Source organism: Phascolarctos cinereus, unplaced genomic scaffold (assembly GCF_003287225.1).
Source record: "Phascolarctos cinereus isolate Bilbo 61053 unplaced genomic scaffold, phaCin_HiC Scaffold_8;HRSCAF=390, whole genome shotgun sequence".
Taxonomy (NCBI): domain Eukaryota; kingdom Metazoa; phylum Chordata; class Mammalia; order Diprotodontia; family Phascolarctidae; genus Phascolarctos; species Phascolarctos cinereus.
Genome location: NW_027556291.1, coordinates 38,040,829 through 38,056,384, shown reverse-complemented (window position 1 = coordinate 38,056,384; position 15,556 = coordinate 38,040,829). Strand labels below are relative to the sequence as shown.

The following is a 15,556-nucleotide window of genomic DNA, read 5'->3' as shown; positions in this document are numbered from 1 at the left end:
AGAAGAGAAGAGAAGAGAAGAGAAGAGAAGAGAAGAGAAGAGAAGAGAAGAGAAGAGAAGAGAAGAGAAGAGAAGAGAAGAGAGAGAAGAGAAGAGAAGAGAAGAGAAGAGAAGAGAAGAGAAAAGAAAAGAAAAGAAAAGAAAAGAAAAGAAAAGAAAAGAAAAGAAAAGAAAAGAAAGATTCTGGGGACTAGTGCTTCATTTAAAGTGGAGTCTGGTTGAACATCATGCTCATGGATACCAGTCTCCTCAGTTAACCTCCTCAATCGAGGACAGAAGTTGTCTGTCCTATAGAGTTAAGTCCATAGAAGACAAGGCCATTCACTGTGCCTGTTTTCATCTAATGACTCAACAAACATCTATTAAGCGCATACTATGTGCAAGGCACATAGGTGGCACAGTGGATAGAGTGCCAGGCCTGGAGTGAGGAAAACTCATCTTCTAGCTATGTGACCTTTGGGCAATTCACTTCACCATGTTTGCCTCAGTTTACTCCTCTGAAAATGAGCTGGAGAAGGAAATGGCAATCCACTCCAATATCTTTGCCAAGAAAACCCCAAATAGGACACACCAGAAATGACTAAATAGCATGTGCCAGGCCGCATGCTAGACACTGGGGATGCAAAGACACAAATAACAACAATCACTGCCCTTGGGGAACTTACATTCTATTAGCATATACAGTGAACTAGGAAGTGTGTACAAGGTAATTTTGAGAGGGAAGGGCCAACAACTGGCAGCGATTAGGGAAGACCTTGTGTTGGAGGGAGCATCTGAGCTGATCCTTGAAGGGATCTTGGAACTCCAAAAGAGAAAAGTAAGGCAGGAGATAGAAGATCATAAATAGGGAACAAGAAGGAAGTGAGGTTAGTAAGAATGTAGATTGGGGGAAAGCAAGTGATATAAAACTAGTCTAGAAAACTGAGTTGAAGCCAGATGGTGAAGGGCTTTAAATGACAGAGTATGCTTCCAGAGACAGAAGCAAGGACTTATCTTGACTTGGTGCAATGTTTACCATCGATGATTGCTTTGGTGGCCTCCTGTTTAATACATAACATTTACAAAGTGTTTTAAGGTTTGCAAAGCACTTTATACATGTTACCTCATTTGAGCTTCATAACAACTCTGGGTGATAGGTGTTGTTATCATCATCATCATCATCATTATTATCATTTTATGGATGAGGAAATTGAGGCTAACAAAGGTTAAGTGACCAGGGTCACCTAGCCAGTAATTGTCTGAGGCAGAATTTGAACTCAGGTCTTCCTAACTCTAATTCTAACACTATCCACTGTTCCACCAAGCTAACAGGATAAATTAAGTACAGAAGAAAGAGAGATTGTTAACCCAGTATTACTTCCTTTAAATCTCTGCAGAATAGAATGACCACAATGTCATGTTCATAGTCTAAATTTCCAAAACCTCACCTTTCATCTTAAAACCTAATAGACTGTCCATAATAGAAAAGAATAATATGAAAGCTGGATTAGTTAAATGGCCATTCAAGGTTTCAGCTAATTTTATGAATCTTGGAATCTCAGTGCTAGGGGAAACCTTTGGTTGCTTTTCAGTCATGTCCAACTCTTTGTGACTCCATCTGGGGTTTTCTTGGCAGAGATACTGGAGGGGTTTGCCATTTCTTTCTCCAGCTCATTTTACAGATAAGGAAACTGAAGCAAACAGGGTGAAGTGACTTGCCCAAGGTCACACAGCTTGTAAGTATCTGAGTTGGGATTTGAACTCAGGTCTTCCTGACTCCAGGCCTGGAGCTCTGGGCACTGCAGCACCACCTAGCCGCCTAGAAGAAACCTTAGAGGGTATCTAATTCAACCCTGTCTTTTTACATGTTAGCAAACCAGGGCGAAAGAGGTGAGTGGCTTATTCAGGCCTAGATATTTCCCAATACCCAATGTGGCATTTTTTTTCTAAGGCAAAAATCCAAACCCAGGTGTTTCTGACTCCATTTCTAGCACTCTATCATCATATTATTTTGTATTATTTTGCATATACTTTTTCTGTCTGTCCAGTGTAACATAAGCTCATTAAGGGCAAGGACTACTTGGGTTTTGGTTTTGTAGGCCTACAGTACCTAACAGCACATAGTAGGGCTAAGGTAGTTGACTCACCATTCAGTGTGTCACAAAAAATAGACCAGAGGGACAGCAGGAGGAGGGGGAGGGGAACAGGCAATCTGAAACAAAAGGGGCATCTTCTGTCTTTACAAAGGGGCAGCTAGGTGGCACAGTGGATAGAGCACCAGCCTTGGATTCAGGAGGACTTGAGTTCAAATCCGGCCTCAGACCAAACACTTACTAGCTGTGTGACCCTGGGCAAGTTATTTAACCCCAATTGCCTTGCCAAAAAACAAGAAAAAAAAAGAAAGAAAGGAAAACCCATGGCACCAATGGAATGGCCCATTCTAGTAGCCTTACCTTCAACTGAAAGTATTTTTCAGTACGGATTGTCAATAGTCGCTCAATGGAGAAAGCGTCGTCTGGCAGTTCTGTTTCGGCTAATTCAGTCCCAAAGGACTGCAATACCTGTGCGATTTCCTTCACAGTCAGAGCAAAATTTTCAATAGCCTGTGGAGGGACCGTGATTAGGTCAGGGCCAGTTTGATCACTAGAATGGCCTTGCCAACACACTTCACTCTTCCTCTACACATGACAGTAATATGTGTGCTCCCAATGGAAGCCCTGTTTTCACAAATGACCAATTCTTCGACTCTGTAAACGATAAAGAGGCTAAGCAGATGCTAACACTCATGCCCACCTCATGAGTCTCCCTCTTCCAAATATCTTTCCTTAAATACTCCAAATTTTGGTAGTTTTAATACTTGGACACGTGAGCAAATGATCTTTCTATGGGACAAGTAACATGTTTAGTGACATTGTATCAAAGACAAAGTATAGCCTAACACTGTTTCTTTAATCTTTTAAATCCTGCACTCAAGGAACAGGTTTTCTTTTATCCTAATGCAATGCTTGAAGGAGAATAACAATAATAACTAACATCCGTGTAGGGCTTGAAGGTTTGCAAAACGCTTTCTGTGCATTAGTTCATCTGACCATCACAACATAAGGGTAGATGCTATCATTCTCCTCATTTCAAGGATGAGGAAACTATGGCTCAGAGATGTTAACTCACTCCCCCAGGGTTGCACAAACTAGAGGCAAGATTCAAAGCCAGTTCTTTCTGACTCCAAGCCTAGCCTTCTATAGCTAGTCCTCTATGCGGTATGAAGGGCAACTGAGCTTCACTTTTCGTCTTTTCTGGATAAACCATGAATCCTAGATACTAATATTCTCCCACAAGGGGAAAACTCTGGACATCTGGGTTCTGAGTTCTGGTGACCATTTTTACAGAAATTATATTCTTCTCTCTCTAGTATAAAAAAATGATTTGTAAGCTTCAAGGTGCTATAGAAATATCAGCCATTTGTAGGGAGGCCAAGAGATGATACCAGCCACCGCAGGTTGTAAGCACCCTGGGACAAAACCCCATTCACCCAGCTCTAGTTATGGCTTTGCACATGAAATTAACCCATTCTCCCCCTCTCACCCCTACACATATACATGAAAAGAATCAATTACAGAAGCAGTTTCAGAAGCTTCATGATCATCTTTTCGTTTGGGGCTGGTGCTCTGGATCAAAGGGTAATGACCTGGGTTTGATGGGATCCATAAATAGATTTCGGAGAATCATGAATTCTTTTTTTACATTTTAATAGCTGTATTTCAATATTGTCGGATTCCTTTGTAACCCTTGCAATCCTACTTTGTGCATTTAAAGACATTCTGAGAAGGGGGTGGGGGGGGGGTCCATACATTTCCCCAGACTGTTAAAGGAGCCCAGGACACAAAACAGTTCTGAACTCCTGCTCTAAGTGGACTTACTGTTCTGAAAATAACCCATTCACTGTGACAGTATTCCAAGGTGCCTCCAAATTCAGGGGTCAGCTGCTTCTCATCAATGTGACTCAGTAAGTCACTGACAGAACTAAGCATTACAACCTGTGAGGACAAGGAACACCACGCTGTTAACTCTCCTTTGACTGCAGTACTCAGATGAATATGGAAAACAACATTTCACATGGGGTTTTTTTTGCAAAAACTAAATTTTTCTAAGTTCTGCACATGTACATACACACACACACACACACCACCTGCCTTAATTCATTGCCTTCTTAAGGCAATATAAGTTTTCATTTTATAAGAAACATCCCTCTGTAAAACAAGATTGATTGCCATAGAAACGCATCAAATACTTAAATCTCCTTCCTCCAAAAGCATACGTTGACAAAGGTGAGGTTTCAGAAAGGGGTGATAAAACCCAAGGGATACCTGTACATGAGAGCCCTAAGACAAAACCCAAGGAAGGGGTTCTGGGCCAATGCCTCTATGTTCATTCTGGCGCTGCCGAAAAAAGAGTAGAATGGCTAACCCCTCCAAGGGACCCAATTTCAGTTGTTTTCCCACTTATATTATCACTATTATAATATCACTATTTTGTTCTTAACCCTCAAAATACACAAGGATCTGGGATTTATGTGGGAACTACACACACATACACACATACACACACACACACACACACACACACACACACACACACACACACACACACACACACCCCAATCCATCCAGACCCTCTACATCAGAGGTTCTTAACCTCGGGTCCATGAAACTAGGGTTTTTCATATTTTGATAACTGGATTTCAACATAATCGATTTCCTTCGTAATCCTATGTATTTCATTTTATGCATCTAAAAACGTAATTCTAAGAAGGGATCCATAGCCTTCACCAGGCTGCCAAAAAAGTCCAGGACATGACAGTTTCAGAAGCCCTAACCTAAAACTTAGTAGATAATGTGTTAGAAGCTGTCTAAGGCTCAGAGACATCAAGTGACTTACTAACGGTTACACAAAGGTAGGAACTGTGAGAGGAGGCATTTGAACCCAGATCTTCCTGACTCTAATCATACATAGAACTGAAAAACAGTCCCTGCCCTCAGGAAGTTTACATTCTGCTGGAGGGATACAACAGGCAAACAGACAAATATTTGCACTGACTACATTGAACCCTCTATGTTTATCCTGCCTCCAACACTTTCAATTTCTCTTTTTTTTTGGGGGGGGGGGCAATCAGGTTTAAGTGACTTGCCCGGGGTCACACAGCTAGTAAGTGTCTGAGGCCGGATTTGAACTCAGGTCCTCCTGACTTCAGGGCTGGTGCTCTATCTGCTGAGCCACCTAGCTGCCCCTGAGCTTTTTTTTTAAAGGCCATTCTGAACCTCAGTTTACTCATCTGTAAAATGAGGATAATGATACTTATACTACCTGCTTCACAGGGCTATTGTGAGGTACAAATGATAAAATATATGCAAAGTGCTATCAAATGTTTGTTGTTGTTATACTAAAAGCTAGAAATGAAAAAAGATCAGGGTGTTCTGTAATTTCCTACGATGCAAGCTCCAATTACTTCACATCCCAGAACGCATTTTCCTTTAAAAGAAATAAAAGAATCTTCAGTGATATGTCCTTCATATACAGAATCCTTAGCTTCTTTCATGGTTCATCTCAAGTACTCCCTCCTACATGAGGCCTTTGATGCTCCCAGTTGCTAGGGATCTCTTTCTCTTAAAACTGCTCTGGGTTATTTTTTTTATATCTTTTGCATTTATGCATCTCCCTATGAGACAGTAAGCCCCTTAAGGGCAAGGAACTGTTTTGTTTTTATCTGTGAATCCTCAGTATCTAGAACTCTGCCCAGCACTTAATAAATGGTTGTTAAATTGTTGAAGGAATGACAAGTTAAAAAAAAAAACAATGAATGTTTTCACATCCTTTGTAAAATATTAAGCAATGTAGTTCTTTCTCTTTGATCTTGAGGGGGAAAAAAGATCAACTATTTTCTTTGTTACAAGGGAAGGTTTAACACCAGGGGAAGGGGATAATATCCAGAAATTACTGTGAAAAGAAAAGCTAAGGCATCAATAAAATAATTTTTTAAAAATCAAAATATTTTAAAATTCGATTTCCTGATGATTTAAATTTTAGCTTCTATTCTTTAAAATGTCTACTGGCTGCCAGGAAAGCAGAACCCCTAAATGTAGAGTGCAAAGTTTTCATGAGGATTAGAGTGTTTACACATTCTTACCGGCAATTTGAGAATGAAATCATCTTGACTGAACCGAAAGCCAATGTCTGTGAAAGTGCGTTGGATAAAACTTGTGGGCCTCAAGACCATAACCAAATGCAAGTTCCCTGGAAAAGAGGCCTGGGGACAAAAAAAAAAAACACAAAACCAGTCAGGAGATTCCCCTGCCCGACCATCGGGCGGCCACTGAGTCATCAAGACAGTCACTGGCAAAGTCAAGAGAGTCCCAGAAAACCTCAGAGTCATGAAACCTGTATCGAGAGGCTCACAAAACACACAAATCAACAACTGGAACCCCTTGCAATTGAGAATTGTACCTCATGCTATATTTTCTTAAACAGTAAGTCATTTGTTTAGAACTCAGAGCACATTTTTCCATGAAGACGAGACCAGTTCCCAAGCTAGCCCACAAGTTCCAATTTAACCCATGATGCAGCTGAAAGACAATAGACTTGCAATTAATAATAGGAGAAAACTATACTGTGTGTCAGTCTTTTGAAGATCACAAAGGGTATTTTAGGATATAAAACCTAGCAACATACATTAAGACAGACATTTCCTGAGATGTTTCAATCAAGATTTTCCCATCATATTCTCATCCTTCCCCAGCTCAGCTCCTCCCCAATCAGCTATCTACTTGAATACCATGCTATCAGAAATAATTACACCCTGACACTCTAACTCTTTTTTTCGTGTTTCTTCCACCTCCCACAAGCTCAGAGTTGGCCTTCTGCCTGCTCCTCTCATTCTACCTGGCTCTTAGGACCAAGGACACACCTACAAATCCCGTGGCCCACTGGACCCTTCCACCCCTTTTTTCTGCTGCCATCAGTCAATAACCTCTACTCTTTGAAGCTCATGTGATCCTCTCCTTAAGTTCCCTGCTATTACCCACCACCCTCCAGTCTTTTGACTTGCGCAGCCGTGAAGAATGAGAATTATATTTTCAGACATGGCCAATGAGGGAATGTGTTTCCCTTGACTATGCATATTTGTAAAAGGGGTCGGCTTTTCATTCTTTCTTTTTCCAATGAGAGAAGGAAAGAAAAATGCTCAGTAATTGAAATTTAAATTTTAAAAAGTAAAAAATAGGTCATAAAATGGACCCTAACTGCATTCAGAAAGCAACTGAGCTCCCCCACCCCAATCCCTTCTTCATTTCTTTGTGCATTCATTCACTTTCTCAGTCTTTGAATTTCGGAAGGCTGGTTGCTACAACAGAAAAACTCAAGTGAGCCTGGAATCAAGAGAGACTCAGGTTTGAATCTTTTCAGTATGGCTATGGATAAGTCATTTAGCCTCTCAGTGCCTCAGTCTGCTTATCTGTAAAATATCTGTACCGCCCATTGTAACACTCAAACAAGATAACATTGCGGAAAGCACATTTCAGCCATGTTCTCATATCTTCTTTTAGGAGTCAAGTTTGAACTCTGATAGCCCCAATAATAGCCAGAGGAGAAAGAAGTCTGAGGGCAGTTCAGATAGGAGCTGTGGGTTCCACCAGGCTATGGCTACAGAGAGAGAGGAGGGGAGTGAAACCAGCTCATTGACAACTATTTAAGCCAAGAGCCTGTGGCAGCCAGGGCATTTAAGAAAAGCAAACAGAGAATCTATCTTTGGACAAAGTTGATTGTCAGAATTCTGCAGGAAGCAGGGAGAAGAAGGGAGGAGAGGAGTTGAGTCCAGAGTCAGAGGCAATGACAAAGAAGCCCAGAATTCCCACATTAGAAGGGCCCTCCAAGGCCAGTTGGTCCAACCCACAACTGCACAAGAATCACCATGGTAACATTTTTTTTTGAGGCAATCGGGGTTAAGTGACTTGCCCAAGGTCACACAGCTAGTGTCAAGTGTCTAAGGTTGGATTTGAACTCAGGTCCTCCTGACTCCAAGGCCAGATAGAAATCCACTGCACCACCTAGCTGCCCCCATAACATTTCTAACAAGCGGCACCAAGCCTCTACCACCTTCAGTGACAGAGTTTACTCCCTCCTGAGGCTGCCCATTCCACTTACAGGCAGCTCTCACTGGTGGGATGTTCCTAACATCAAGGAAATCCAATTTATTTCTTGGCAAATCACACCCATTACAACTAGTTCTGCCCTCTGGGGCCAAGCACAACAAATGGAAGCACCTCTTGAGAGCCCTTAGACAGTTATTATGCAGCACCTAAAGTCTTCTCCAGGTTAAATACCCCCAGTCACTTCAATCCTCACATACTAGCTCTGTGCTCCAATTCTTCTCACTATCCCACTTGCTCTCTTGCGAACACTTGGTGCCTAGAACTGGATACAATCTACCAGCTGGGGTCTGCCCAAGGCAGAAGATAGTGGGACTATAGAAGTTATCTCTTTGGTCCCTCCCATCATGCTCCTCTGAATGAAACCTTATGTTGCATAATAATCTTTTTTCTTTTTGTTTTTCTTTCTTTCTTTCTTTCTTTCTTTCTTTCTTTCTTTCTTTCTTTCTTTCTTTCTTTCTTTCTTTTTTTTTAGGCAATTGGGGTTAAGTGATTTGCCCAGGGTCACACAGCTAGTAAGTGTCAAGTGTTTGTTCTGAGGCTGCATTTGAAATCAGGTCCTCCTGACTTCAGGGCTGGTGCTCTATCCACTGTGCCACCTAGCTGCCCCCCATAATAATCACTCTACTTGACTCTAAAGACTCAAATTCGTCTTTGAGACTTAATGGCCCCTCATTCTAGGAGTCCTTTTTTGTTATTTTTATTCTAATAAAACTTTCCCCTATAATGTTGCTAACTAAGGGCTTAGAAGCAGAAGGTCAACTAGGGGATACTATAGAGAGGGGGTAGGGTAGAAGGAAACTATGCATATAGATTGAAGGTCACATAAGCAATATGATGGAGGACTAGACATTTCCTCCGATCCCCATGACCTCTCCCAAACAGAAATGATGCACCACGTATAAAACAGCTTCGGCTGCCTCAATGATCCATGATACTCAGAGCCCAAAAGGAGGTTAAAAAAGCTCCATGAACTGATGCCTATCATGAGTTCACACAGTATTCTCTCCTCCACCACACACCATACTGCGAGCAGTGAGGCTGCACTAGCCATCCCCAGGACCTGACCTACAACCTTGCAAAAAATATGTAACCACCTAGCCTGGTGCCACCTGCCTCTTTCCAGGGCCTCGACAACCAATATCACAGCAGCGTTCTACTACAGAAAGGTCTCTATGGGAGAGCAGTGGAACAAAGCGAATCGGGTAGAACATGCGTCTGGGCTGGAAGCAGAGCTCAAGCCCATACTCTAAGCTCCCCCCTCCTCCCGGAGTCTTAGAGACCTAAACTCCAAAGGATAGAAATCACCCCAGGCTGCAGGGGCACCAACATGGCAGTGGTCTAAATTGCCAGTCTAGAGAACTGAGGAACAGAAAGAACATGGCAGGATAAGGTGCAGGGGGTTGGGGGATGGTAGGAGGAAGAGGTTTTGCATCACTCCACTAAGACTGAGGGAAAGAGCCCAGTGTCTAGCTAGGGCTAGTTCTATACCCCAAAAGTCACTCTTTGCTTTCTCTCACCCCCCCCCCATATTCAAGCTGTTGCCAAAGCCTGCCAATTTCACCTTTGCAATATCTCTGGAATTCTCCTCCTTCTCTCCTCTGACACTGCCACCACCCTAGTACAGACCCTTATCACCTCATGCCTGGACTATTGCAATAGCCTGCTGGTAGTTCTGCCTGCCTCAGGTCTCCTTACTCTAATCTATCCTCCATTCAGCCACCAAAGTGACCCTGCTAAAGCTGTAGTCCAACCAAATCACCCCACCCACACTTCCACACTCAAGAAACTCATGGCTCCCTATAGCCTTCAGGATCAAATACAAAAATCCTGTTTGACATTCAAAGCCATTCATAACCTATCCCTCTCCTATCTTTCCAGTCCTCTTATACCTTACTCTGATCCGGTGACTGGTCACTGTTCCACAAACAAGACACTCCATCTCCTGGCTCTGGCATTCACTATGGCTATCCCCCATGCTCTGCCTCCTTATCTCTACCTCCTGCCTTCCCTGGCTTCCTTTAAGTCCCAACTAAAATCTTCTACAGGAAACCTTTCCCAACCTCTCAATTCTACGGCCTCCCTTCTCTTAATTACTTCCTATTGATCCTGTATAAAGCTCATTTGTATATACTTGTTTGCTTGTTTTCTCTCCCATTTCATTGTGAGCTCCTCGAGGGCAAGGACTATCTTTTGCTATTTTTCATATCCCCAGCACTTAGCACAGTGTCTGGCACATAGTAGCACATAATAAATGTTAATTGAGTGACTGACTGATCTACCCTCCAATGAAAAAACCAACAGAGGGAAGAGAAAGTAAGCAATAGGGGAAACTGCTCACTCAGAAAAGGAACAATGGGGGGAAATAAGGAGGAGGAGGATTAAAATTACCAAAGATCTCAGGAAGAAGAAAAATCAAAGACCTGAAAAATAAACAGACAAATCAACAGGAAAACATTAACAACTGAAGGAAATATGGCCTCCAGATCTAGTAAATGACTTGAGGCATCTATGAATAAATACTAAAAAACAAAGGAAAATGAACTTGATGAGACAGAGGACCCTATGAAATACGACAACATGGAACCACAACACATTCTTCCTGAGTGGTTTAAAAAAAAAAGAAATGAGAATTATGAGAGCAGATTTTATTGCCTCTACATAAAAAATAATTGGTAGAATAGAAAAACTTGAATCAGCAATGACAGAACTCACCAAAGAAACAAAAGAGAGAATAATAATTGCAGTTCAAATACACAGAAATAAAGGATAATCTAGAAGAAGACAAGCTAAAAACAATAACATTAAAAGAAATTTACTCTGTAGCCAATCAAAATATACTGAATTCAAACACAGGATAAGACTTAAGGAATATCGATCTCCTACAATAACATGACAAGTAAAATAAAAAACAAAACCTGAAAATCATAATACAAGAAATAATACAAGAAAACTGCCCAGAATTCCTGAATACAGAAAATGAAATATAATTTGAAAGAATTCAAAGATTACCTTCTGTAGGTTCTGTAAGTTAACTGGAGGAAGAACTTCAAATACAAAGGAAAGGAAATTTAAATAACACATGACTATTTTACGTCCACTAGAAAACTCAGGAGGGAATGCAGCAATATGTTCTGAAGAGCACTGCAGCTCAGGATGAAGCCCACAGTGATCTACTCTGCAAATCTGAGCTTAACTATGAATGAAAATGCCTTGACATTGAAACAATTTGAAATATTCTTAAAAAATCAGACCAGAAAACTTGCTTTCTGAAAACTTAGATAACACCCCCAAAAATGCAGGAAAGATGAATAAATGTAGCAGCCAAGGGACAGCAACAGCAATAGAGTAACAACATAGGAAAGAAGAAGAAATTTATTTCTAAATGGATACAAGGAGATAGGAGTAAATCCAGAAGTCACATGGAGATAACAGCAGAGAAGTAAGCCTAGGGTAATATAGACAGAACTTTCTGGCATTGTGCCCACAGATGACTAATGTGTTTTGTGGCACTTACATTACAAAATGAAAGGGTGTCTGAAAGAGTTGGTAAGGGAACAGGGGGATAGAGGGGAGTGTGTGATGTACCTGGGTCAAATCAAGGGCTAGCAATGAGGGGAAGGTGATCCCTGTGGTCTCTCGGAAAGAGAAGGAAGGATTGAAAAGGGAAGGGGGGCAGTGAAAGAGGAAGGTCTTGCTTTGGTGGTGGGAAGGGGTTCCATTGATAAATGCTCCTATGGGTGAAGAGAGATGTTTTGCGAAGGGAGATGGGAACCTTGTGCTGGGTATGGCCTGGGGCAGGGGTAGAGAACCTGTGGCCTTGAGGCCACATGTGGCCTTCTAGGTCCTTGGGTGCGGCCTTTTGACTGAGACCAAGTTTTACAGAACAAATCCTTTTATGAAGGACATTTGTTCTGGGAAGTTTCTGAATTTTTTCTCTACAAGCAGAAGCAGCCCAAAGGTGAGAGTCCAGAAGTTTGGATTCTTTGGGAATAGTGACCCTAGAGTGGGAGAGGAGGTCAGGAAGGAGACAAGAAAGAAATTGCTGGCAACAGCTAGTATGGCATTGGTAAAAGAAACATTGAGAATGGCCCGCACTGCTTGACTCCATCTTTTATCTTAAGCGCCAAGCATCCTGAGAATTCCTTCAGAAGATTATTACATACTAATCAAATCATTCTCATAAAAAAAACCCTTTCTCATTATTTCATCCTAAAATCACCTTCTTGATTTAATTCTTTCAAAATATTTAGCAATTTACTTGACAAAAAAAATATCCCACAAAAACTTGCATTTATAAAAAAAAAACTTCTAAAAGGATGAAAGACTTCATCTCTTGCCAGTATAATTACATTGGCAAAATCCATCAGTGCAGGCTAATTTTAGGAGGCTTGTTGAGCCAATATCTCCACAGCTAGTAAGTATCAAATGTCAAGTGTCTGAGGCTTCTTGGATACAGGGATCTTCCAATCTATTAACCATTCTTGATATGAGCAGCCAAGTTTGGGAGACCCAACAACGAGCTTTTAGGCTGTGTCTAGACAGAGGCTGACCCATTTTGATAAGAGTGAAATCAACAGTCCAATTCCCCACTACAACTTCATTTCTAGTGCCATCCCATCTAGAAGAGACACCGAAATGTTACCTCCCCTGCTCCTAGGTCAATAAGGTAGTCCAAGTGAAGCAGATTGGGAATGACACATTGTCAATTTGGCTCATGGAGACTTGGATGGAAGGATGATGCTATTTAAAAAGAAACAGACTAAAAGAACAGGAGCCATTTTTGGTCCTGCATAAATATTGGGGTGGAAGCAGACGAAGGGAGAGAAGACAGAAAATAAAGCAGTAGGAGTACATATGGTAACGGTACAAGGGTCGTTAAGTACAAAAACTACCTTCTTAACTTGATCTGTATGAGTGCCCCACCATAGAACTGCCTCTTCCTTCATGAATCTCTCATTTGCCTACTTTGCCTCCTATTTCTCTGACTGTTCCTTCTGTCTCTTTTGCTCCCTCATCTCTGCCTCCTGGCTTTCCTGACTTCCTTCAAGTCTCTGGAGAGTAATTTGGAATTGTGCCCAAAGACCTATAAAACTGTGCATACCCTTTCATCTAGCAATACCACTACTAAGTCTGTATCCCAAAGAGATAATAAAAAGGGAAAAGGACCCACGTGTACAAAAATATTTATAGCAGCTCTTACTGTGGTGGCAAAGAATTGGAAATTGAGGGGGATGCCCATGAATTGGGGAATGGCTGAACAAGTTGTGGAATATGAATGTAATGGAATACTATTGTGCTATAAGAAATGATGAGCAGGCAGATTTCAGAAAAACCTGGAAAGACTTGTATGGACTGATGCTGAGTGAAGATACCAAAACCAGGAGAACATTGCACACAGTAACAGCAACACTATGTAATGACTGACTTTGATAACTTAGCTCTTCTCCACAGTGCAATGATCTAAGACAATTCCAAAAGACTCATGATGGAAAATGCTATCCATCTCCAGAGAAAGAGCTATGAAGCCTGAATGCAGACTGAAGAATACTATTTTCTTTTTTTTTCTTTCTCATGGTTTTTCTCTTTTGTTCTGATTCTTCTTTCACAGCATGACTAATGTGGAAATATGTTTAATATGATTGTACATGTATGGCCTATATCAGATTGCATGACTTCTTGGGGCAGGGGGGAAGTGAAGGAGAGGGAAAATTTAGAACTCAAAATCTTATAAAAGTGAATATTGAAAACTAAGAATAAATTAAAAAAAAAAGAGAGAAAAAAGTCTCAGCTAAAATCCTATCTTCTGGGGCAGCTAGGTGGCACTGTGGGTAGAGCACCAGCCCTGGAGTCAGGAGGACCTGAGTTCAAATCTGGTCTCAGATATATAACACCTACTAGCTGTGTGACCCTGGGCAAGTCACTTAACCCCAATTGCCTCACCAAAAAAACAAACAAAAAAACCATAAAATCCTATCTTCTGCAAGAAGCCTTTCCTGATCCCCCTTAATGTTGGTGCCTTCGCTCTGAGGATTATCTTCAATTTGGCCCCTATGTAACTTGTTTATACATAGTTGTTTTCATGTTTCACCCCACCCCACCACATGAGACTGTGAGCTCTTTGAGATCAGATGCTGTTTTTGTCTTTCATTGTATCCCCAGCACTTAGCACAGTGCCTATCACATAGTAGGTGCTTAATAAATGCAGCTTCTGTTCTAAATCTTCTCATCTATCTATGTTCTCTCCTTTGGTGAACTCCCACAGAGTCAATGATCACTTCCATGCAAGTGACTTTCAGTGCATCTGTCAGCACAGATCACTTCCAGGTCTCCCCTGTTCCCCTCCTCATCTCTATGGACCTCACTTCTCCCCATAGGCTCCACCTCTACCCATAGGCTTCATAACATATTGATGACATCCCCAGTAATATTTAGGTTGACTGATTGATGAGCAGTTTCCTCACATGCAAACACTCACCCCTGTGGTTCCCATCCATCCTTTATTTTTTTAATTGTCTGATTTAAGCTCTCTTTACTTTCTATACTCACAATCACAGAATCTGAGAGCCAGAAAGGATCATGGTGGCAATCTGGTTCAATCCATACAAGAAAGGAATCCTCACTATTAACATACCCAACAAATAATCACCCAACCACTAAACAAAGATCTCCAAGGAGGGAACCACCATTATCCTTTGAGGAAGCCCATTCTGGATGGCCCTCACTATTAGGAAGCTTTTCCTGATAAGCCTCAATTTGCCTCCCTATGACTTTTACCCATAGCTCCTGGTTCTGTTCTCTGGAGCCAAATAGAATAAATCTAACCCTTCCTCCACAGAACAGTACTTCAGATCCCTGAAGGCAACTTACCCCTAAGGCTTCTCCTCTCTGGGATAAATGTACCCAGGGCCTCTGGTGGAGATCGCAATAAAGAGTAAAATGATTTTTTTTTTAATAGATAAAGAAACAAAGAATGGAGACAGCACATGAAGTATTTGCAAGTTGGATAATCCCACCCAGAATGGCTAAAATTCTACAGTTCTGAGTATGTGTTGATACCAACTTCAGAAGACTCTTTGTCATCGCAGTTCCATGACAATCCAAAGGTAGCTTTGGAATTAGAGGGGAACCACCTATTGTATAAGAATACAGAGATGGGGATTTCATTGGTCTGTCATTTCATTGGTCTAAGGAATTCCTGGATGAGGTATCTCCCTTTGCTAATTCAAGCCTGTACCTTCTGTGTAACACAAGGTCTTAAGGGTGTTGCCTAGAGCACTGAGTGTGTCAGAGGCAGGACTTGCATCTAGGTCTTCCAGGCTATGAGGTTGGCTCTTTATCCACCACACTTCAATTGCCTTATTGTGCAATTAGAAATG

The 15,556-nt window shown here is 41.5% G+C and overlaps 1 protein-coding gene across 1 annotated transcript in view; it reads right to left on the bottom strand.

Moving 5' to 3' along the window:
- The window catches only part of MCF2 (MCF.2 cell line derived transforming sequence), a 147,673-nt gene that overhangs the window by 60,425 nt on the left and 71,692 nt on the right, over positions 1-15,556 (bottom strand). Inside the window, 3 exon segments of the mRNA XM_020971780.2 lie at positions 2,433-2,582; positions 3,897-4,013; positions 6,161-6,280. Coding sequence (XP_020827439.1) covers positions 2,433-2,582; positions 3,897-4,013; positions 6,161-6,280 — 387 coding nt within the window.